A 23420-nucleotide genomic window follows, 5' to 3' on the forward strand; every position below is an offset into this window, starting at 1 on the left:
ATATGATCTCAAAAACTGTTCATGGGGGAGGAGAGTATAAATGTGGGGTATTTAAGATGCATTTGAGGAGAGAGGGTATAGCTCACTTGTAAAATGCATGCCTAGCACACACAACGTCCTGGGTTCAATCCCCCATACTTCCATTAAAAAAAAAAAAACCACCTAATTACCTCCTCCCCAAACAAACAAGCAAAAACCAAAACAATAAAAATGCTTTATTAAAAAATAAAATAAAATACGTTTGAAATTGAGATCAGCAACTTAAAGCAATCACTTATATAGAGAGAGACTGCTATACAAAATCTCACGGTAACTGCAAATCGAAAATCTGTAATAGATATACACACACAAAAAAAGGAATCCAAACATGACACTAAAGATAATCAAGTCACAAGAGAAGAAAACAAAAGAAAGGGAAAAAAAGACCTACAAGAACAGATCCAAAACAATTAACAAAATGGCAATTAAAAGTACATATCAATAATTACCTTAAATGTAAACAGACTAAATGCTCAACCAGAAGACACAGACTGGCTGAATGGATACAAAAACAAGACCCATATATATGCTACCTACAGCAGACTCACTTCAGATATAGAGACACATGCACACTCTGAAAGCAAGGGGATGGAAAAAGGTATTCCATGCAAATGGAAATTAAAGGAAAGCTAGAGTAGCAATACTTACATCAGACAAAATAGACTTTGAAATAAAGACTGTTATAAGAAACAAAGGACACTACATAATGATCAAGGAATCAATCCAAGAAGATACAACAATTCTAAGTAAATATGTACCAACATAGGAGCACCTAAATATATATGGAACAATTTTAATAAGTACTGTTAGGAAAATAAAAGACCATAGTGAAATAAAGATTGATTGAAGGTGCATATTTAAGAAGGTGATATTTGAGCTAACGAAGAATGTTTAGAAAGAACCAACTTTTCATCTGAAAATCAACTAGGAATAGAATATATAGGCATTTCAGATAGATTACTACACTTGATCCTAACTTTAGAAATTTTTAGAAATGTGGAATTTTTAATTGAGATAGAATTAATTTCACAGAAAAAAAGTCCCTTTCTGTTGCAGACAATAGCTGTAATACAAGAGAGAATCTTGAAAAATCATAGCTATGTTAAACCCAAAAAACCATATTTCTAGAAGAGAAGCAGAATAGAAGCAAAAATGAGTGAGTAGAGATGGAAGCCATGTCTTGTGATGGTGATTTCTTAAACTTAAGACACCAGAAGTCATAAGGAAATTATTGTTTAAATTATGCTGCATTTTAAGTTTCTATGCAAACAAAGTGAGGAATGATAAAGCTTAAGAAGAATTTGTGATAACTACAACTTAAAAAAGGATTAATATCTAGAATATGTAAAGAATCTTTTACAAATCAGTTAGAAAACGACAACCCAATAGGAGGCTAGATACTAAGAATATCAATGTACAGTCCATGGAAAGAAAATCCAAATGACCAGTAACCATAGGAAAAGATAGGCAGACTCTGTCATTGGGGAAATACAGATTAAAGGAATAGTGAGATACCATCTCACCCATCATATTTACAAATATTTTAAAATCTCAGTGTCAAGTATAGGCAAGGTTGTGCGTCAACAGGAATGCACAGTGGATGTGAATGTAAATTACCATGGAGAGCAAGTAGGCCAAATACAATGAAGCCAAAGATACACTACCTAGAACTCTACAGATACATACAAGTAGATGTGAAAAAATAGTTGTCATTGCCACATTATTTTAGTGAAATATTGGAAATAATGTCCAGTAGGGGAATGGAAAATAAAATTGTAGTATGTTCTTCCATAGGCTGCCTGAGTGTCCTCACAGCATGGCAGCTGGCTTCCCCCAGAGGGAGTGATCAGGAGAGAGAGGGAGAGAGCACTCAAGACAGAAGCTGCATCTTTTATAACTTAATCTCAGAAGTAGTATACCATCGTTTCTACCATATCCCCATTGGTCCCGTAAGCCAGTCCTAGTTGAGAGTGGGAGGGGACTACACAAGATTGTGAGTGTCAGAAAGTAAATATCATTGGGGGCCGTCTTGGAGTCTGGCTACCATATTAACTATAATACAAATTTAGAAAACCACATAAAATAAATATTCACCTTAATAACTGAATAACCTAACGAATATCAGGAGATACTCCAAAATTTTCTCCTCGTGCCCCTTCCCAGCCACAATCCTCTACCTCCCCCCATAAATAATCACTGTCTGCATTTTTAGTTGTATAAAGTGGCACAGTAAAATTTAGTTTCTGTTATTTCATTATGGCTAGAAACAGAATCCCTCATTTTAATTCTTCCTAATTCCTTTTATCATCTCCTTATTGATTCCATGTGTATTTGAGGAAAAGAGAGCAGCTAAAGGGTGTGTCACTGATTGATTCTTTCAGGAGCATCTGCAGTGGAGGTTTCAAAGAAAGCTGATGTTGAAGAGAGACCAAGAACAACACTGATCATCTGTCCACTTTCTGTGTTGAGCAACTGGATTGTAAGTCTTCCCAGCTCTTTAAAATGTGATATAATTTATATTTGTTTTACATTATAAAAAGTATTGTGTTACAGAGTCATTCATTGGGAGAAATAAATTTAGTCAGCACTTTGTATCTAAACTCAAATAATTGTTAAGTGAATTGAGATTATATTTGCTCAACGGAAGTGATTTTTCTTTGAGGATTTATGGTAGAGAAACTGTCAGTTGCTATGGTAGGATTTGGTTTGTACTTCTGCCTCTTCCATTTCTGTCCCCCAGAGTAGGAAAAGGGTGTAATTTAAGACCACATCATATTTATGAACTGTTGGGACCTCTTTTCTAAGAATACCACTAAAAATAACATTTGTTTTTGTAACAACTTGTAACATTTAGTGAGCTTCTGTGTGCTCAGTTTTTCCCTAAGCTCTTTTCATAGATTTTCTCATGTAATCCTCACAACTGTTCTCATTCTCCAGGTGACTGAATTGAAACACAGAGAAGTTAAGTAACTTGCCTAAGTCATCTAGTTAATAAATGATGGAGCTAGGATGTAGTCTCCAACGTTCTGACTCTGGAGCCTATGCTTTTAAGGCTGCCCACCAGAAAATTTTGTCTTATTTTTCTTTTATTTTTATGTTTTATTCCACACTGCATTTCTGTTCTAAAACATTACATTGGAATGGAACCTCTATGTGTTATGTGTAAGGAGCAGCTTGGGTTCTGTTTCCTTTCCATTTTGAGCTTCAAGCTGCATGTTATAATGAAATAATGACTGTTGGAAGCATTGTGAACATAAAGACCACTGGATGTGAACTTCCATTCTTGCCACCTCCAAAGTTATCTACATCTCTCTTGGCCTTTCCTCCTCTAATCTCAGAGGTGGAAGAGGTCCTGCTCTTTATAAGATCAATACCTTAGTCTGTACATTAGATTCTCTTTCTGCCTTTGCATTTTGTCTGTTATTTTTCTTCTTCTTGGTCTCCCCCCTGGCTCTTTCATGAAATGTTCTCAGATCTTTTTCATTTTTCAATACTTTCTCTTGATTATGTCTCACCTTTAAGTTACTACTTTTTTTTCCTTCACTGTCATACCTCGGGGTTTAATTTCCACTTTGTGCTCTCCTTTGTGCTTTTACTTACTGACTCCTTAGCTCATTGTAATTTGGCTTCTGCCACCAGTTCTCTAAATTGCATTGGAAAAGGTCAGTAGTTATTGTCTCATTGTCAAATTCCATGGCCTCTTTCCTATCTTCTTGACTTTTATATAGCCTTGCCTTCTTTGGCACTTACCTTTTTATTAAAAGTTTTTGGTGTATTTATTTTTTAATTACACCTTCTCCTGATTAGTGTCGTTTTTCCTCTCAGGACTAGGATGAGTTTTAGTTCTTTCTTGCTGTTTTATTTTAATTCAACAAAATTACTGCTTTTTTTTTTTTCCCATGTGTGATCCATTGCCAGAAGGACAATACATGGGTACTTGAATGGCAGTTTCAGGGTGAAGTTTACAAGTACTAATGGAGGTATAAACAAAAGAACAGTGATTCTTTAGATGGTTGGGGGTGTGGATATGTATTTTTTAAAATGAGTAATCACTGTTTCATTATATTTGGAAATAAATATATTTCAATGTATTATATTTGGAAAACAACAAGAGTTTAGGTGATATGGAAACAACAAAAGTTTAGATGATATAAACTTCAGAAAGGAAACCTTGGCAAAATCATGCCTACTGAGGTTATGGAAAAACTGATTTTTAAAGAAATGTGATGGTTGAACATATAGGGATAAGAATTAGAATCTTGCAATCTCTCAGTAAGCTGCTCTCTTCCTAGTTCCCAAGTCACATTACCTAGCACTCTAATGAGCAGGCTAGAGCTACCTTATATTCCTTTCTTTGTCTTCAGACATAGAATAGAATTCAGTTAAAACAGTAAGATACCAGTCTCACTTCTACCACATGATTTTTCTGGATATTTTGAGAGTTTACTTTTTCCACCCAATGGAAAAGGAAATAATGACACCTATTTCATTTACACACACATACACATACACACATAACCTAGCACAGTGACTTGAAACTCATTATAATTCTTTCTCCAAAGAGTTAATTTTCTTCTGTTTCAAGTCTAACCTTTCCACAAGTATTCTCTGTTCCATTTCAGGGCAACCCATTGATTAATTTTCTCATTATTTTCTCTCTCCTTTCCTTTTCCACCAGATTTGTTGATAAAAGTCTCTGCATTTTCACCGTAACTCTTGCATGTTTTATCCTGTCTCTGTATTTTTGCCTTTATTGTCTCAAATTACATTCTTTCTTCAGCCCATAGTAAATCCAGTTTTTGCTCCCACCCTCCATAGAAACTTTTGTGAATGCCTTCAGTGACTTAATTGTTGCCATGTCTGGTGAGTTCCCTTTTTCTTTTCCTCTGCCCTGACTTTCTTTTTGCTTTTCTTACCTTTGTTATGTCTGTCTTAGTAGATCATCGTTAGTCCTTTTGGTAAAGAAAGGAAATGAACATAAATTACAAATTAAAAAATCTATTTTATATTTGTTCTTGAAACTTTGATATTCTTTAATCCTCCTCCCAAGATTTTGTTTGCTGTCCCAACTTTCTGACTACTGTTTTTCTCTATTTTCCTTCCATGCTTTCTATTTAAACTGCCTTTTTTCCCCTTAAAGCATGATTTTTTTCTTTTAGTATTATGAAATTTGTAATGAGACCACCATTTAGTCTAGATTCAAGAACCAAAAGTTCACCACATTTGCTTTATTTTTTCTTTGCTGAAGTATTTTAAATCATATCCCAGACATCATGTCATATTTCCCAATAGAAGCTTAAGTCTGCTCTTTAAATACTACTGTTCTATAGGCTCTTCCCCTGGCTCCCTTTTCTCATTGCATTTTCTCTCCTTAGAAAATCTTTTTCATTCCTATAACTTCATGTACTGTCTACTCTTAACCTGAAAGTCCATTTCTACACTTCCATTACAGGCCAGTATTTAAATTTTCCTAGTCTATACTTCTCCGGTCAGATATTCTACAGTGACCAGAAATTTTAAATGTCTTAACTGATAATACTCACTGTCTGTTTCTCATCGTTATGCTTCCTTTCCCCTTTTAATTATCCTGAAGTCTCATCAGTCCCTTCTTCTTAGTGTCTTTGTTTCACACCAGTCCTTTCCATTCTGTTCTTACTTCTGCCATTCTGATTTAGGTCTTCATCATATTTCACCTAATAGCTTCTCAGCTGTGTCTCCCTGTTGTCTTCTGTCTCTCATCTAATCATGATTTTATTTTTCCTGCTCAGAATCTCCCAGATTTACTGTTTTCATGATTAGGAAAAAAAACAAAAAAACAGGTATTTTAAATTGAGCATGTTCTCAAGGAGAGCAGGGATCAGGTCTTCTTTTTCTTTTTATCCGTACCACCCTTCTGGTTGATACCTGGCAAACAGTATAATGATAAATTATACTGTATAGGCCTATAATAAATGAATGAGAGTGGATACTGTGCTTGAATCCCTGCCTCCATTCATGAAAATATTGCTTACTTTTCTTTTACTGTTTAATTTTGATACTAGTAAGTCACTAACTGGAAACATTGAAAGATCCTTTTTGTTAAAATACTAAATTAAAAAAAACTAATTACTGTTTTTAAAAAGTGGGGTTGCTTTTTCCTTCTAAAAATGAAGCTGCTGCTCACTGGGAGGGCCAGACAGATTTCTATAATGTATTATTGTTGTGTATATGTCAGTTTCCTTGACAATAAAGTAATTAATAGTGTTACTATCATTATTTTAGTTTAAATTGCATGAAACTTGATTTTTTGCAATTTTAGTAGTTTGATTTGTGACACTACTGCCAAGACAGTACATTTTATACACGTATTGAACTTGACATTAATCTACTTATTATTAAAAATATTTCTAATTTTATTTTAGGATCAGTTTGGACAACATATAAAATCAGATGTGCACTTGAATTTTTATGTTTATTATGGTCCTGATCGTGTTAGAGACCCAGCCTTGCTTTCAAAGCAGGATATTGTTTTAACTACATACAATATTTTAACTCATGACTATGGAGTAAGTATGTTGATACTCAGATTTTCAAAAGTTGAATTTAAGAAATTGCTTCAAGTTTCTAAAGTGTTCTGAAATTCAGATTTTATACTCTTCCCTTTTTTCTTTCTAAATACTTAATATATAGGAAATAAATAGGAAATTGTTTTTTAATCTTGTGCAAAAAAGGTTCGTTGGGCTTCCTTTAGATCATAATTTAGTAATATTTTCCATATAGAACACTTAAAGTTATAATTACATACAGCAGTTTGTAAATGAATTCTGTTTTTTCTAATATTATGGAATATTTTCTATCACAATGGTTTGATTATTGATTATCTAGTTTAAAAATAAGCTTTTTTGTATCTGAAGTTTGTAAGTTTCCCAGTTCATTTAGACATCTAATTATTGTTTGTCTGTAATTCCAGTTAAGTTAAAATGTTTTCTGAAATACTTAATAGTAAAAATTTTAGTCTTCAAGTTAAGAACATTAACTTTTACATAAAAGAATGTAATTTTGTTATATTCAAATAATTCTTAAAGTTGACAATTTTTATATCATCATATGTTTCTGAGGCAGAATAGCTTAGTGTTTTGAACCAAGGTCTTAGCAGAGAGCTGGACTATCTGGGTTTGAATGCTAACTCTGTACTTCCTAGCTGTGTTACTTTGAGCAACGTACTTCACACCTTGGTGCTTCAATTTTCTCATCTATAAAATAGGGATAATAATACTTCATAAGTTTGTGAACATTCAGTAACTTAATATATGTAGTGCTTAAAGCAGTACCTACCGCATAGTAAATAAGTTAAGAATAATAACTCATATTACTTACCAAATTACATAAAGTACTATTTTACCTTTCTGTGTTTTTAATTCATATGAAACATTTATTTTAGACTAAAGGTGATAGTCCATTACATAGCATAAGGTGGCTAAGAGTGATCCTGGATGAAGGACATGCCATACGAAATCCAAATGCTCAGCAGACAAAAGCTGTACTTGATTTAGAAGCAGAAAGAAGATGGGTATTGACAGGTAATGATAGTGTATATTTTAAATAATTAATTCCCAAATATGTATCATTAAGTAAGTTATTAAGTAACTTTGTAAACTTAAAGTGGATAATAAGGTCTCTCCCAAAATTATTCATAGAATCATGTAATAAAACATCTTGACTTTTTTTTTATAACTGCCCATAATAGAGCAACATTTGAATTATTGTTCATTTATGAAACAGTCACTAGATTTATTTTTGAACCTTGGAAACTCTAGACACTTTAATCTTCCAATCAGAATCATGATTTTTCTACTTCCCATCTTACTACTCGTGAACCTTTACTTTGGAAGGTGGGGAAGAGACTGTAAACTCACATTAGATCTTTCCTTCTTGCTAGTGCTGCTGATTTAAAAATCAAATAAGCAAATGTTCTTGATAAGGAGAAAATTGAGTTTACGGGGTCTGTGGTCTTTTTGTTAGTATGGCAAGTGAGAGCTCAAAATTAGAGCCAGACTATATTTTGAAATTGTATGTATGTTTAACAAAGGATTACAGCTTAATTGTTAGCGGTTGTGCTTAAGTACAAAGTGCCCATTTTCAACTGTTGTCTCAACTGATTGGGCCAAGTGGATATTCTGATTGTGTATTCTGGCCATAGAGTTATAACAGTTTTCTGTTTTTTTAGGCACTCCAATCCAGAATTCTTTAAAGGACTTGTGGTCTCTTCTTTCCTTTTTAAAACTTAAACCATTTCTTGATAGAGAATGGTGGCATAGAACAATACAGCGTCCTGTCACAATGGGAGATGAAGGAGGACTTAGGTAAGTAATTTCATGACAACTGATTAATATTAGCTGCAAATAATTGTTAGCAGCTTGAATCAGTTACCACTTTCATTACTATTTTAACCTGACTGTTGGCTTTCCTCTCCAAAAAGTGATTACATCTTAATGCCTTTGACTCCTAAAATCTAGTGATTCTTATTTGAGGAGACAGAAATTTCTGACTACTATTAAAAGTTAACCCACCTTTCCCAACATGGTGATAGCCATTTATCAAGGTACTAGGCTAATGTTCAAATTTTTTGCCTAGAGTAGTGGAATGCCTTGCACTTAGTAGTAGGTGCTTATTCAGAGTTTGAATGTCAAACATTGGGTGGTGTAGTTGACAGAACTGGGAAATAGAAAGGGTTAGTGATTAGAAAAATGGGGAGAGAAGAGCTTAAGAAAAATGAGGATGAGATAAAAGGTTAAACTAACAGGTATTGAATTGAGAGCAAATTTAAATGTGTTTTGTTGCTATAGTTTTTCTGTCTGTAGAATATGTCTTTCATTATCAGATTGAATAAAAACCCCAAAGGATATTTTAAAAGAAAAAAAAAACCTTTACTAAGGTTGTAAAACAGTAATAAATCAAAATATTTTTTGTTCTCATTGAGTTAACTTATAGAAATAAAAAGTTATATAATTACTTGTTTTATTTTGACTAGGCGTTTACAGTCCCTAATTAAAAATATTACACTTAGAAGAACAAAGACAAGCAAAATTAAAGGAAAACCTGTTTTGGAGTTACCAGAACGTAAAGTATTTATTCAGCACATTACACTTTCAGAGGAAGAGAGAAAGATTTATCAGTCTGTGAAAAATGAAGGCAGAGCTACTATTGGAAGGTATGGAGAAAGAAAGTCTTTTTAGAAAACAGTTTTTTTCTTTGTTAACATTTAATTGAATAATATTTTTTAGATATAAAGTCTTAAATACACTGACGTATAAATTGTTTCTTTAGCTACTTAAACTACTTTTTATGAACTAATGGTTGAAGTGAGTGAAATAAATAATTCACCAGGTAAGTAATTCTTAAAGTTAGGAAAAAATATAAAATTTACATGAAATGGCAAGTTTTGAATTACTAGTCAGAAGACCTTGCTTACTTCTGTCCCTGGTTCTGTGTCATGGGAGAAGATTCAAAACATTGAGAAGAGTATATATAGAGAAAATAAACCTATTAAGGACCAAAACTTGGAGGAATGTCCACGTTTCAGACAATAAGGAGGATCCATTGGAAGAGATTCTGTCAAGGGGAGAAGTATGAAGAAAGGAGAGAAAACTCATAGAATCTCGGTAAAGACAGCGTAATCAAGAAAGAGGGAATGGTCAGTAGTGTCACATAGTGCAGAGGCTTAGTAAAGGCTATTTAATTTGGTGATTCAGAAGTTAACTCCCAGAATAGTTTCACGATAATAATGAGACATGTAGCCAAATTGTAGGAGTAAGGGGATTGTGAAGTAGAGCAGCTGTAGGGATAGACCATTTTTCACGATTTGTCTTTAAAAGTGAGGAAAAAACTGAGATTGGTAGATAGGGTAGATAGTTGGCTGCTAGATCAATTTTTTTATGATTTTATTTGTGTCACTACTTTGAGAGGAAGAGAACATGGAAGAGACTACCAGCAGAAAAGAGAATAAAGCAAATTGTTAGAGAAAAATAAAGCCTAGTATGGAGGTAGATAATAGCAAGAGTATAATCAGTGAACTGTGAGACAAGAGTATCTGCAGAGTAAGGTAATGGGAAGTTGAGGAAGGTAGACTGGGTTTGCAGCCATTGCATAAAAGTAAGGTTTTTAGAGTGTTAGGCTTCAGTTGGTGTGGAATATATGTGAAAGTTAAATCAATACTACTTTCCAACCACACATGGAAATCTGGGAATAGGAACTAACGGAGTATAGATTAAAGATATTGGGGATTGGTAGAAGGTGAGACATTCTGGTTCAAGCAAAGAGCATGTTTGATATGCATACCTGTAGGAACCAGAATGAGTAGGAGACAAGTGAAGACAAAGCAGGGCTGAGAATATAGGGGATATTCTGTATCTTGTAGTAGCTTACAGTGAAAAAGAATATGAAAATGAATATATATATGTTCAGGTATGACGGAAGCATTGTGCTGTATACCAGAAATTGATACAACATTGTAAACTGACTATACTTTAATAAAAACAAAAAATCAGGAAAAAAAAGAATATAGAAGAATCTTCAAAAAATAAGAACTTCAGTGACGTACAAAGCAGATTTAATAGGAATTAGAAAGATTGTTCTACGCAGGAGATTTCAGAGCTCAAAATCTTACAGTGGTGATTGAAATTCCCTTCATAGTCATTCTTTCAGCTTAAATGTATTAAGTGTCTGTGTGCTAGACACTGTTACACACATTGGGATACAGTGGAATAAAATAGACAAAAATCTCTACCGTCAAGGAGTTTATATTTCAGTGGGATGAAATAGATGATAAAACAATTAAATTCTATGGGAAAAAAGTAAAACCAAGAAAGGAGATAGGGAGTGCTGAAGCTGTTTTTATAGAGTATTCAGGGAAGACATCACTGAGAAGGTGATATGTGGGAAAAGATCTAATGGAGATTGAGAATGGGGACATTTCTGGCAGAGGGGAACAGCAAGTGTAAAGGCCCTGACTTGGGAGCATACCTGAAGAACTTGAGCACCAAAGAGGCAAGTGTGACTGCATAATATAAGCAAGATGGAAAGCAGTGATATCAGAAAGTTATTGGAGTAGGGGTGGATGACAAAGTATGTAAGGCATTGTGGAATATTTCACGGACCTTGGCTTTTATTTTTTATGAGATTTGGGAACCTTTGAATGGTTTTGGGCCAGGAAAGTGACTTAATTTTATATTTTTAAAAGATCACTGGCTCCTGTGTCAAGACTTAGATTTTAGGCATAAGGCATAAATAAGGAGAACAGTAGCAAAAATCAGAGTAAGAGATGATGGTGTTTTTTACTACAGTAGTAGTGACGAAGGGAGTGAGAAATGCCTGGATTCTGTTATATTTTGAAGGTAGAGCCAACAGAACTTGCTGATTGATAGAATATGGGGTGTGAGAGAGGAGAGAAAGGTAACTCCAAGGTTTTTCACATGAGTGACTAGAAGGGTAGAATGGCCATTTGCAGCATAAGTATGGGAGCAGTAGAGTTTTTTCAGGAAAGATGAGAAACTCAGCTTCGGACACATTGATTATGTGATGCCTATGCATAAATTTCCAAGTGGAGATCTTGCAAAATCACTTGAATGTGAGATTAGAGTTCATGAGGATGTTCTTGGTTTGATACAAATTTGAAAGTCATCTGTGTGTAAATGATGGTAATTAAAGCCAGGAGATTGAGTAAGATCACCACGAGAATGCATGAAGTTAGGAAAGAGTTTTAACAATACTGTAAGCTGGTGAAGGTAGGAGGAGGCTTCTGCTTCCATTATGTGGCACTCAAAATAAATTTTTTAAACTGAAATGCTGATTATCATTGTAAGATGTGACCATGCCAGGGAATAATTAGACTGTTGGTAAAACTTAATTAAACTGTGTTCTCAGAGAAAGATGTTATTTTAAAAATATTTAATAGGTAATACATTTACTAATGTTTATTTGGTACTTACCAGATATTATGCATTCATCTAAGTGTGTTATTCATACTAATCCTATTAAGTCAGCAGAAGGATTACCTACATTTTACAGAAAAAGGATCTGAAGCACAGAGCAGTTAGGTAACTTGTACTGTGTCACACAGCTAGTGAGTGACAGAGCTGGTATGTAAGTTCAGGCACTTTGATTCTAGAATTTGTAAGTTTAATCTTTATATTGCTTATTTCTTGCATTCCTGAATATTGAGAAGCATTTGTTGTCCTACTACAACTCTTATTAATATCAGCAGATAAATATCATTTACTGTAGTCCAGGCACTATTAAATGTTTTGCAAGTATTAACTTTTTTAAAACTACAGTCCTATGAGGTATGTGTTATGCCACTGTTAAAGCCGAGGAGGCTCAAGACATGGGTTGAGAAACCTGCCCAGGGTTTCAGTTAAATTGGCAGAGCCAGGTTTTGAATTCAGACAGTCTAGCTCTGGAGGCTGTGTTCCTAACCATTAAGTTATATTTCTTCTATTGTCTTAATATTTAAATGTCAGATTACCTTGATATATAGTTTTTGGATCACCTACTCTTTCTCCAGAGCTGGTGTTATCTTTGTTCTACTATATTTTATATTGAATATTTCTGTGGGAAAACTTTATTCTTTAAAGTCCAGCAATTTGACCAGGACCTCTGTTGGTTTTTTTCTGAAACATATGGTACGATTTAAATCTGTAGATTCTAGGCTTCCCCACCCCCCACTCCTCTTTCTGTAAAGTTTTCTTAAATACTATTTTCTGTCCCATTATTTTATTTTTCTCTCTGTATGTGGGATATTCTTTGTTTTCCATAGGTATCATTTTATTCTAATCCTTTACATCCTTCTGCTTAATTTTGCTTTTCTCATTCCTGTTCCCCATGTTCTTTCCTGTGTTTTTATCAGTAGCCAGTCTCTTTTATGCTGGCTTCACTGTGACTTTCTCTGCATTCACTTTTCTATTTCACACTCTTTAGCTGTATCAGCTCATCTTTCATCTCTGTTCTGTTTTGCTGTACCTTTTCAAAGTTCTTTGTCTCTGCTTTAAGCATTTTTTTTTTTAGGAGGAACTGTTTTATTGAATGGTGTTAAATCATGGCAGTACTCTTGGTCATAATTTTTATTTGCTATATGGCAACATTTTTCTGGTGTTTTCTTTTGTTGCCGTTTGTTCTCTCCCTTGCTCTTTACTACTGATTATTACTCATATTTGAATGCATTGAGTTCTTTTTGGACTAGTTATTTGCAAGAGATTCATATGAAGGGATAGGGGTCATAGCTGTATCCCTGACTAGCAGGAAATATATCTCTATTTAATTATGGCTCAAGGTTACATGTGAGTTCTTTCAGGTTTTACTTATGCTTATAAAGCGGGATCAGAAGCTTCAGGGTTCCTTGCAATAGGCAGTGCTGTGTCCATTGTCATTTCTGAAAACACAGTAGGTTCGTGTCTTTTCTTATTCAGCTTGCCTCCCTTCTTTCTTGGTATAAACTTGTCCAGGGATGTTCAAGCCATGAACCATGCACTCTGTTTTTATTTCTGCAAATAAGAGATGATGATTTTCTCCTCAGGGCATGCTGTTTATTTTGAAGAATTCTGCTTTGGCAGGTCTGCTTGAGCTCTGCAGTCATATCTCTTGGAATCTTCCTGTTTGACTTTCACCGCAGTTGGCAGCCATTTCTCATATATTCTACTTTATTGTCACAAATCTCTCCTGGTTTCGTTAAAGATAGAGTTTACTTTTCTGTTTTCCATTCTGTTTTGAAGTGATTTCCAGAGAAGAAGAGAACAATGCCATTTTTTCCCACTGTTTTAGAATAGGAAGTATTGTTTAGAGGCCCTCATAATATTTAACGTTTTTACCTCTAGGTATTTTAATGAAGGGACTGTCCTTGCACACTATGCAGATGTCCTGGGTCTTTTGCTTAGATTGCGGCAGATTTGTTGTCATACTCACCTTCTTACAAATGCAGTGTCTTCCAGTGGTCCCTCAGGTAGGTATATGCAATTGGTTTACACATCATATTATTAGAGATATTTAAATCAGAATGAGAAACCTTTCATATGGCCTAAATTTAGTTTATTTGTCAAGTGGACATTGTTTTTAGTATAGGACTCAACTAGAAATGTACTCAAGAATCTCTTAACAATGAAATGGAATATTAATGAGGTCTTTCAGGATTTCCAGTGATAGATGAAAGATCAGATTGGGTCAGCCTTTTATTCTGTGTTACCTGCAGACTGTTATAATGATGCTTCTGTGTAATGTATGTTAAGTGGGTTCACTACTATTTTAGCTTCTGGATTTTTCTTAAAATTTCAGATTTAAGTCATGCTTTTTGCCTATGGTTAAAAAAAAAAAGACTAAAGACTACCTAAGCAAAACTTTTTCCTATATAAGAAAGATTAACAACTTGTCTAGTCATATTACAAGTCTTGCTCTGAAATTAATTTTTCAGCCTTTTCTCTAGGAAATGATACACCTGAAGAACTACGGAAGACATTAATAAGGAAGATGAAGTTAATTCTGAGCTCAGGTTCCGATGAGGAATGTGCAATTTGCTTGGATTCTTTAACAGTTCCTGTCATAACATATTGTGCACATGTCTTTTGTAAACCCTGTATTTGCCAAGTCATTCAGAATGAACAGGTTAGTTTTATGCTCAGTACAGATACAGTGTTTGATGGAGTAGTGTTCTAGTGTTGAGTGTAATGGAGACCCAAGTCTAGCAGACTATGAAGAGTTTTGTACTTGGATTTACTAATACACCTTTTATAGTTAATTATGTGTTTTAATAGTTGATATATTTCTTATATTTAAGCCCTTTTAACATAAAAAGACGTGCTTTTGGAGGTATGTTTCAGAGTCAGTATTCTAGTTTCACTAACTCTTTAGATCATCTCTAAGAAATAGATTGATACTGTGAAACAAAGATAATTTAAAATTTTCTAATAAAACGAAGTTAATTCTTACAATACATTTTTATTTATCTAAAATGTAAAAATTGTTGAGATACTTTACATGATTTTTTTTAAACTTAAGTGTTCTAAAATTGGTGGTATTGTATACTTACAACACATCTCAATTTGGCTTTGCCACATTTCAGTGGCTTACTGGCTGCTTGTGGCTGTTAGCTATCAAACTGTATCTAGGTAGGTCTAGACTCATGTAAAGTGGAATAATCCTTTAAGGATTATTCCTCCTTCTGAGGTATAATTTTTTTAAACATTTTTATTGAGATGTACTTATAGGGAAAAGTACACATCATGATTGTTCAGCTCAGTGAATTATGAAGTAATCATATCCATGTAACTACTACTTAGATCTTCCTGTGTTCCCTCCCAATCATTACTCTCTCCCTCCTCCTACTATGCTGACTTCTAACTATGCTGATTCTGTTTTAGTTTCAGAATCTTTTTTATTGTAATGGTATTTGGTATGTAGTTATTTTAGAGATAATCTTATTAGTATGCCTTGATACAAAATGGGCACAATGGATAATTGCTTTGAATGAACCTGATAGGATTGAACAGATCTAGACTCGCTTTATAAGCTATTGAAAAGTTTTTTGTTTTTTTGTTTTTTTGGGGTTTTTTTGCTTCTAAAGAATAGTTCCAACTAATACATTGTAGTTAGAGTCAAGAAACTTTTATTCATGGTTCATGGTTTCTTTACATGCCTGCAAATAGTATAATATTTATTGTTTCAGGCTCTTACTGCTAGCCAAGATCGCATACTTTTCCTCTTTTTTACTCATCCCACTTACCACATTAGAACATTATATCTGCCTGTATAGATTTATCTTAAATGGATGAATCTAATAAAAGTTTAAATAAAATGCTGGGTATTAGGGATACAGAACTTACCATGCTCTATAAAAATTTTAGACAAATGTATATTTCTATTCCTTTGTTAAGTATCACTCATACTTTGTTTTTTCTTCTATAGCCACATGCTAAATGCCCTTTATGCAGAAATGATATACATGGAGACAATTTATTAGAATGTCCTCCAGAAGAATTGGCATGTGACACTGAGAAAAAGTCTAATATGGAATGGACATCCAGTTCAAAGGTAAAACACACATGCACAAATATTTGAGTATTTGCTTTACATTTATATAAAGAAATACCATATTTAGAAATAATAATTTTGCTTCCAGTCATGTAATTGTGAGTATTATACTCTGTTGGTGGTTACTGGCTTTATGTTTATTTCTAGTAGTGAATTTGAGAGGAAAGAGAAAGGGAGGGTTCACATATGATAATATTCTTTTAGTCTTAAATTTTAAAAAAAAATTAGTGGTCTTTTGCATTGTAGGGAGGTAATATGGCAGGACCTTTCTCTTCCAATTCAAAATGGAATTTAATGGGTATTCTAATTTTTTTCAGATTAATGCTCTAATGCATGCATTGATTGACTTAAGAAAGAAGAACCCCAACATAAAAAGTTTAGTTGTTTCTCAGTTTACAACATTCCTGTCTTTAATAGAAACACCACTCAGGTGAGTTCAACAGTGGTTCTCACTTTGAGCAAAGGGATTTTATATAAATGTTTTAATTTGCATTAAACCATTGGATTAAACCAAAAAAATTTTGTTTTACCAGTTTTATTCATTTCATCTATCTAAAATAAGTCAGTCACAATAAAGAATATTCCTAGGAACTTAGGATTCTAATGGTAAAGTGCTGAATTTATAGGGAAAAAGTTGACTCAGAGCTTGACATATTAATAGATGATTGGTAAATACTTGTTTCAGAATAGAAAAGTGAAGTAATTGGTTGAATGAAAAGATTTAAAATTACTTAACATGTCTTTATAGTGTAGCTAAGTATTCCTTGTCTCTTTTGTCCCCTCCATTAGAGCTTCTGGATTTGTATTTACTCGTTTGGATGGTTCCATGGCCCAAAAGAAAAGAGTGGAATCAATTCAGTGTTTTCAAAACACTGAAGCTGGATCTCCAACTATAATGCTTCTATCCTTAAAAGCAGGTGGAGTTGGTTTGAATCTTTCTGCAGCTTCTCGAGTGTTTTTAATGGATCCAGTAAGTAGTTCTGTAGACTTTTTGGTATGTTACTACTTCTTAAAAAAAAAAAAAAAAAAAAAAACAAACCAAAAACTATATGTTAAGTGCGTTTATAATTATAACTGATTGTGAAAATTCTGAGGCAAACTTGAGAGGTAGATAATCTCATTAAAAATGGAGGGCTCTCGTAAGTGCTTTACATATATCAACTGAAATTCTCACAGCATCTCTGTAAAGTAGATCTTGTTACTATCCTCATTTTTCAGGTGAGGAAACTGAAACATAGAGAAGTGAAATTACTTGCCTCATCACAGAGCTAGTAATATACAAACCAGGATTAGAGTCCATGTTTATAAGTATTGTGCCGTGCTTTTCCGTTCTACATACAGAATAAATTTCTGTGAACTCTAATGCCTTAGGGAACTGTTTTCATTGGCTCAGCTAGTGAATAATGAGATCCTGCTTTGTGTCAGGGAATTTCACAGGCACTAGGAATCTGGCTATAAACAAGATAGACAAAGTAGCCACCATCATGGTGCTAATGGTCTCAAGCTTTAATGTGCATAAGAATTAGGTAAATGCAATTTCTGACCTCTGTCCTCAGACTTAGGAGTTCTTTGATGAGACATAGGAAGCTGCATTTTTATATAGACCATAGGTGATTTAGGTGCAGGTGGTTCAGCATCACATTTTTATAAACAAATACCATTAATGGAATGTTTTGGGTAAATTTTAGTGTCTAATGCAATGCAATTGCTGTGTGCAATACAGGTCTAGGGTAGAATGGGAGCTAGAATTCACTCTAAACTTGATGCACCAAACTGTGTGACTTAGAGCTGCAATCCACATAGGAGCACTTTTTCTCCTAATTGCACAAAGGGGCTTTTTGGACTGGAAGCAATCTGAACTAATTCAGTTTCTAATTTGCACTGGGTACTGTCTGAGCTAGAGGCAGCCCTATGCTATTTCTGTGCATTCACAGATCTAAGATTTGTGGTTTTAGCTTGTCTGAAACTCAGAAAATTCATAATATAAAGAAATTTTACTAAGATACGAATTTTGAGTTATTCTGCTTAAAGCTATCCAGTTGAAGCATTTACCTGTTACCAGAGCTTTTTTTCCTCACCTGAGGGTAACCTTTCTGGTAATACTACAACCAGAGCCATGCTTAGGCATTCATGGCTTTCATGTTAATGCCACGAGGGTAGCGGTGGTCTGTCGTATTTTCTTGTCTCAGTTCTATGGATGAAGTTTTAAATCTTTGCTAGAGTTTTAGTTTACGATTGTTATAAAAAATATTCATTGGAACTACAGATTAAGTTACCTGTTAGCTAACCTGATGATAATCCTAGAAGCTGATTTTTGAAACAGATTCCCCAATTTTTTTTTCCTTTGGTTAAAATCTTAGTACTTGATAAGGAAGAGGTTGTTAATACCAAAAACAGTAATTTAATTAGTGTTATAAGGTTGATCAGAGATTAAACTCTTTAACAGTTACACTTTCAGAAAACAGAATGTTTTAGCAATTTCATAGTAAGTTGATCATTTTTCATTGAACATTTCAATCTTTGACATGTTGCTTCTAACTTAAAAAGAAAATCCAGGCCCTAGAAAGAAAATATTCAGTAAAATAAAATGCTCGTGAAAATATTTTACCTCTTCATGGAATATTATATAAAAGTTAGGGTGTATTTTGATGTTCAATTATGAGTTTTTGATAAAGCTATTGCTTTCTTTATCACTGTATGTGAGAATGGGAGCTATCAATTTTATATTATCATGAAATAAGTTGTTTTATACATCTAGTCATACTTGATATGTATTGCCAGCTCACCATAAGGTTCCTAGACTGAATACAGACAACAGAAAGGAACATTGTATCTGAGCTCTTGGTATAATGGTTTCAAAATATGTCCAATCGTAAAATAAAAAATACTCACAGAATATGACTGTTAGTTTTAGAAAATCATAACCGAAATAAGTCTTTTAAATCTAAGTTCTATACTGAAAAACAATCCCACAACCAAATTAGAGCAAGTTAATAGTAAAATCTGCTTTTCTCTTAACTCTCAAGGGAACTTTAAACAGAAGATAACTGCCTAAGTCATACTATACACTTGTTCCATCTACATATGCATTTATGATTTTGTTTCTATTTTCAGGTGGTACTTTGCTGTATAAATGTTCCTTTTCTTCAAAACATCCTGTCTTTAGCTTCAAGAATCACTCAATAGTTTAATTTAACTTTTAATGATCTCTACCCTGACAGTTCATGATAATATTTCAAAACCACTTGACTCCTATCTTTCTAGACCGAAGAGCTCTATATCCTTTTGCTTATTCTTCCCTTTTCATTGCTTCATTGTTTTATTCTTCACCTTAATACAGTCCCGATGATAATGCCTATGTTAATTAGTTAATGTTACTTTTTTAGTTCAATTTTGAAGTCATACTGATTTCAAATATAGATACTGAAAATTGTGTCAATGAAGTCTTAAATAATTTTGGGGACTTTTGATTACTTCTGAAATCTTGTGCTGTTACATAATGAATGGAGGAACATGAAAGAAAAAGTACCAAAGACCATCAAAAAGGAGAAAACTTTTTCATAAATGGACCTGGTTACCAATCTTTTCTAATGTAAATTAAGTCACTTAAGAGGATGTGTAAATTTGTTTTTCTCTGTTAAACATACATAGTTTGACTTTAAAATGGGGGGGGGGAAGGCAGAAAGATATTATTTGATTAATCAACAACCATTTATATGGCGTGTTGTATCAGGCCCTGTATTAGATACTAGGAAGTGGTGGAGTGAAATGACAGTGGAGAGAGAATATCTGCCTGTCATAGTAGTGATTGGAGGAGGCTGAGGGGATGTGTGGATGTTTTTCCCCAGAGCATTTATAATGTCAGTGTCTGAATTCATTCAGAAGGATTTCAGTCAATAAAAGGTGAATGAATAATACTGCAACAAAAGAATATGCACAGAACACTCACAGATCAGGGTGGTAATAATGCAGCTCGTGTTCTTATTAGGCCTGGAATCCAGCGGCTGAAGATCAGTGCTTTGACAGATGCCATAGACTTGGCCAGAAGCAAGAAGTTATCATCACAAAAGTGAGTTTTTAAGACATCTATTTTAAAATTAGGTTGATACGGTTTTTAAAATTATATAAATACTGCATTAATATATTATTGTAGAAGATTGAAATAGAATTATGCAGAGCAAAATATTAAGATCTGCTTTTTAGAAGGAAACCACCATCAATAGTTTAACATATGGCATTCAGAGTTTCTTTCTCTGTGTTTATATACATTCATACTTAACATCTGTGTGTAAATTTCAAAAATTTCTTTTCAGGTAAATGGGATCATACTTTATTATTTTGCAGACTTTTTTTTTATCCCCCTTAACTGTATATGTTGGAGACTACCATATAAGAACATACAGATCAAACCTATTCTTTTTTTCTCCATCATGGTAAAATATACATAATACAATATTTACCATCTCAACTGGGTTTTCTTAAATTTTTTAATTTTACTTTTAAAAAATTTTATTTAAAATAGTTGATTTACACTGTTTTAGTTTCAGATGTACAGCAAAGTGATTCATATATATATATATATACACACGCACACATTCTTTTTCATGTTCTTTCCCATTATAGGTTATTATATTAAATATAGTTCCCTGTGCTATACAGTAGGTATCTGTTGTTTATTTTATATATAGTAGTATAGTAATATGTTAATCCCAAACTCCTGATTTATCCCCACCCTTCTCTAAGTTTCTTTTCTGTCTGTGAGTTTATCTCTGCTTTGTAAATAAGTTCATTTGTATCATTTATTTAGGTTCCACATATAACTAATATCATATATTTCTCTTTGACTTCACTTAATATGATAATCACTAGGTCCATCCAAATGGCATTTCATTCTTTTCTATGGCTGAATACTATTCCATTATACATGCATATATATACACATGTGTGTATATATGTATGTATACTCACACACTCACACACACACACACATATCTTTATCCATTCATCTATTATTGATGGACGTTTAGGTTATTTCTATGTCCTGGTTATTATAAATAGTGCTGCTGTGAACATTGGGGTGTACGTATATTTTCAAATTGAATTTTCTCCAGATACATGCCCAGGAGTGGGATTGCTGGATCATATGGTAACTTTTTATTTTTTAAGGAACATCCATACTATTCTCCAAGTGGCTGTACCAGTTTACATTTCCACCAATGATGTAGGAGTGTTCCTTTTTCTCCACACCCTCTCCGGCATTGATTATTCATAGACTTTTTAATAATGGCTGTTCTGAGTGGTGTGAGGTAATACCTCATTGTAGTTTTGATTTGTGTTTCTCTAATAATTAGCGATATTGAACATCTGTTCATGTACCTGTTGGCTATATGTATGTCTTCTTTGGAGAAATGACTATTTAGGTCTTTTGCCCATTTTTGGATTGGGTTGTTTGTTTTTTTGTTATTAAGCTATATGAGCTATTTGTATATTCTGGATATTAAGCTCTTATCAGTCTCATGATTTGCAAATACTTTCTCCCATTCCGTAGGTTGTCTTTTTGTTTTACTTACAGTTTCCTTTGCTGTGCAACAGCTTTTAAGTTTAATTAGGTCCATTTGTTTAGTTATGCTTTTATTTCTATTGCCTGGGTAGACTGCCCTAGGAGAACATTGCTAAGATTTTATGTCAGATGTTTTGCCTATCTTTTCTTCTAGGTGTATTAGTGTCTTGCTTTATATTTAAGTCTTTAAGCTATTTTGAGCATATTTTTCTGTATGGTGTGAGGGACTGTTATAACTTCATTGATTTACATGTGGCTGTCCAGTTTTCCCAACACCACTTGCTGAAGAAACTGTCTTTTCTCCATTGTATATTCTTGCCTCCTTTGTTGAAGATTAATTGATGGTAAGTCTGCATTTATTTCTGGGCTCTCTGTTCTGTTCTATTGATCCATACGGCTGTTTGTGCCAGTATCACACTGTTTTGATTACTGTAGCTCTGTAGTATTATCTGAAGTCTGGGAGGGTTATTCCTCCAGCTTCATTCTTTTCCTTCAGTATTACTTTGTCATGCCTGGGTCTTTTGTGATTCTATATAAATTTTAGGATTATTTGTTCTAGTTCTGTGGAAAATGTCCTGGGTAATTTGATAGGGATCACATTAAATCTGTAGATTGCTTTGGGCAGTATGGCCATTTTAACAATATTAATTCTTCTAATTGTAGAGCATGAGATACCTTTCCGTTTCTTTAAGTTATCTTTAATTTCCTTAATCAGTGTTTTGCAGTTCTCCATGTATAAGTCTTTCACCTTCTTGGTAAGATTTATTCCTAACTTTTTTTTTTTTTTTTTGGATGCAATTTTTAAAAGGGATTGTTTCTTTACTTTTCTTTTCTGATATTTCATTGTTTAGTATAAAGAAACGCAACTGATTTCAGTATGTTAATCTTGTATCCTGCCACCTTGCCAGATTCCTTTATCAGCTCTAGTAGTTTTTGTGTGAAGCTTTTAGGGTTTTCTGTATATAGTATCATATCCACATATAGTGATAATTTTACTTCTTCTCTTCCACTTTGGAACCCTTTTATTTCTTTTCCTTGCCTGATTGCTGTGGTTAGGACTTGTAAAACTATGTTGAATAGAAGTGGTGAAAATGGCCTTCCTCGTCTTGTTCCAGATTTTAGTGGAAAGGCTTTCAGTTTTTCATCGTTGAGTATTATGCTGGCTGTGGGTTTGTTGTAAACAGCTTTTATTTTGTTTAGGTATGTCCCCTCTATACCCACTTTGGTAAGAGTTTTTATTATAAATAGGTGTTGAATTTTATCAAATGCTTTTTCTGCATATGTTGAGATGATCATGTGATTTTTGTCCTTTCTTTTGTTGATTTGGTGTATCACATTGATTGATTTGCATATGTTGAACCATCTTTGTGTCCCTGGGATGAGTCCAACTTGATTATGGTGTATGATCTTTTTTATGTGTTGTTCGATTCTGTTTGCTAATAAGGATTTTTACATCTATGTTCATCAGTGATAATGGCCTGCAATTTTATTTTATGCTAGTGTCTTTCGTTTTGTTGTCAGGGTAATGGTGGCTTCGTAGAATGAAAGAGTTTGAGAAGGATCAGTGTGAGTTCTTCTTTGTATGTTTGGTAGAATTCCCCAGTGAAACCATCTGGTCCTGGCCTTTTGTTTGCAGTTAGGTTTTGTTTGCTGATTCTATTTCACGTCTAGTGATTGGTCTGTTCAAGTGATCTGTTTCTTCTTGATTGAGTCTTGGTGGACTGTATGTTTCTAGAAATTTGTCCATTTCTTCTAGGTTGTCCAATTT

The 23420-nt window shown here is 33.6% G+C and overlaps 1 protein-coding gene across 5 annotated transcripts in view; it reads left to right on the plus strand.

Moving 5' to 3' along the window:
- HLTF (helicase like transcription factor) overlaps positions 1 to 23420 on the plus strand; it is a 59360-nt gene that overhangs the window by 24545 nt on the left and 11395 nt on the right. For 3 of the 5 annotated variants that reach the window (XM_045506926.2, XM_045506925.2, XM_045506928.2), the window contains exons 14-24: positions 2421 to 2518; positions 6441 to 6584; positions 7460 to 7598; positions 8246 to 8381; positions 9050 to 9229; positions 13887 to 14011; positions 14477 to 14667; positions 15967 to 16092; positions 16410 to 16522; positions 16882 to 17062; positions 20081 to 20161. In XM_045506926.2, the coding sequence (XP_045362882.2) occupies positions 2421 to 2518; positions 6441 to 6584; positions 7460 to 7598; positions 8246 to 8381; positions 9050 to 9229; positions 13887 to 14011; positions 14477 to 14667; positions 15967 to 16092; positions 16410 to 16522; positions 16882 to 17062; positions 20081 to 20161 (1514 nt within the window). The remainder of the gene's footprint in view (positions 1 to 2420; positions 2519 to 6440; positions 6585 to 7459; positions 7599 to 8245; positions 8382 to 9049; positions 9230 to 13886; positions 14012 to 14476; positions 14668 to 15966; positions 16093 to 16409; positions 16523 to 16881; positions 17063 to 20080; positions 20162 to 23420) is intronic. The other 2 variants (XM_010970409.3, XM_010970410.3) reach the window with 1 other exon arrangement.

This window comes from Camelus bactrianus, chromosome 1, assembly GCF_048773025.1.
Source record: "Camelus bactrianus isolate YW-2024 breed Bactrian camel chromosome 1, ASM4877302v1, whole genome shotgun sequence".
Taxonomy (NCBI): Eukaryota; Metazoa; Chordata; class Mammalia; order Artiodactyla; family Camelidae; genus Camelus; species Camelus bactrianus.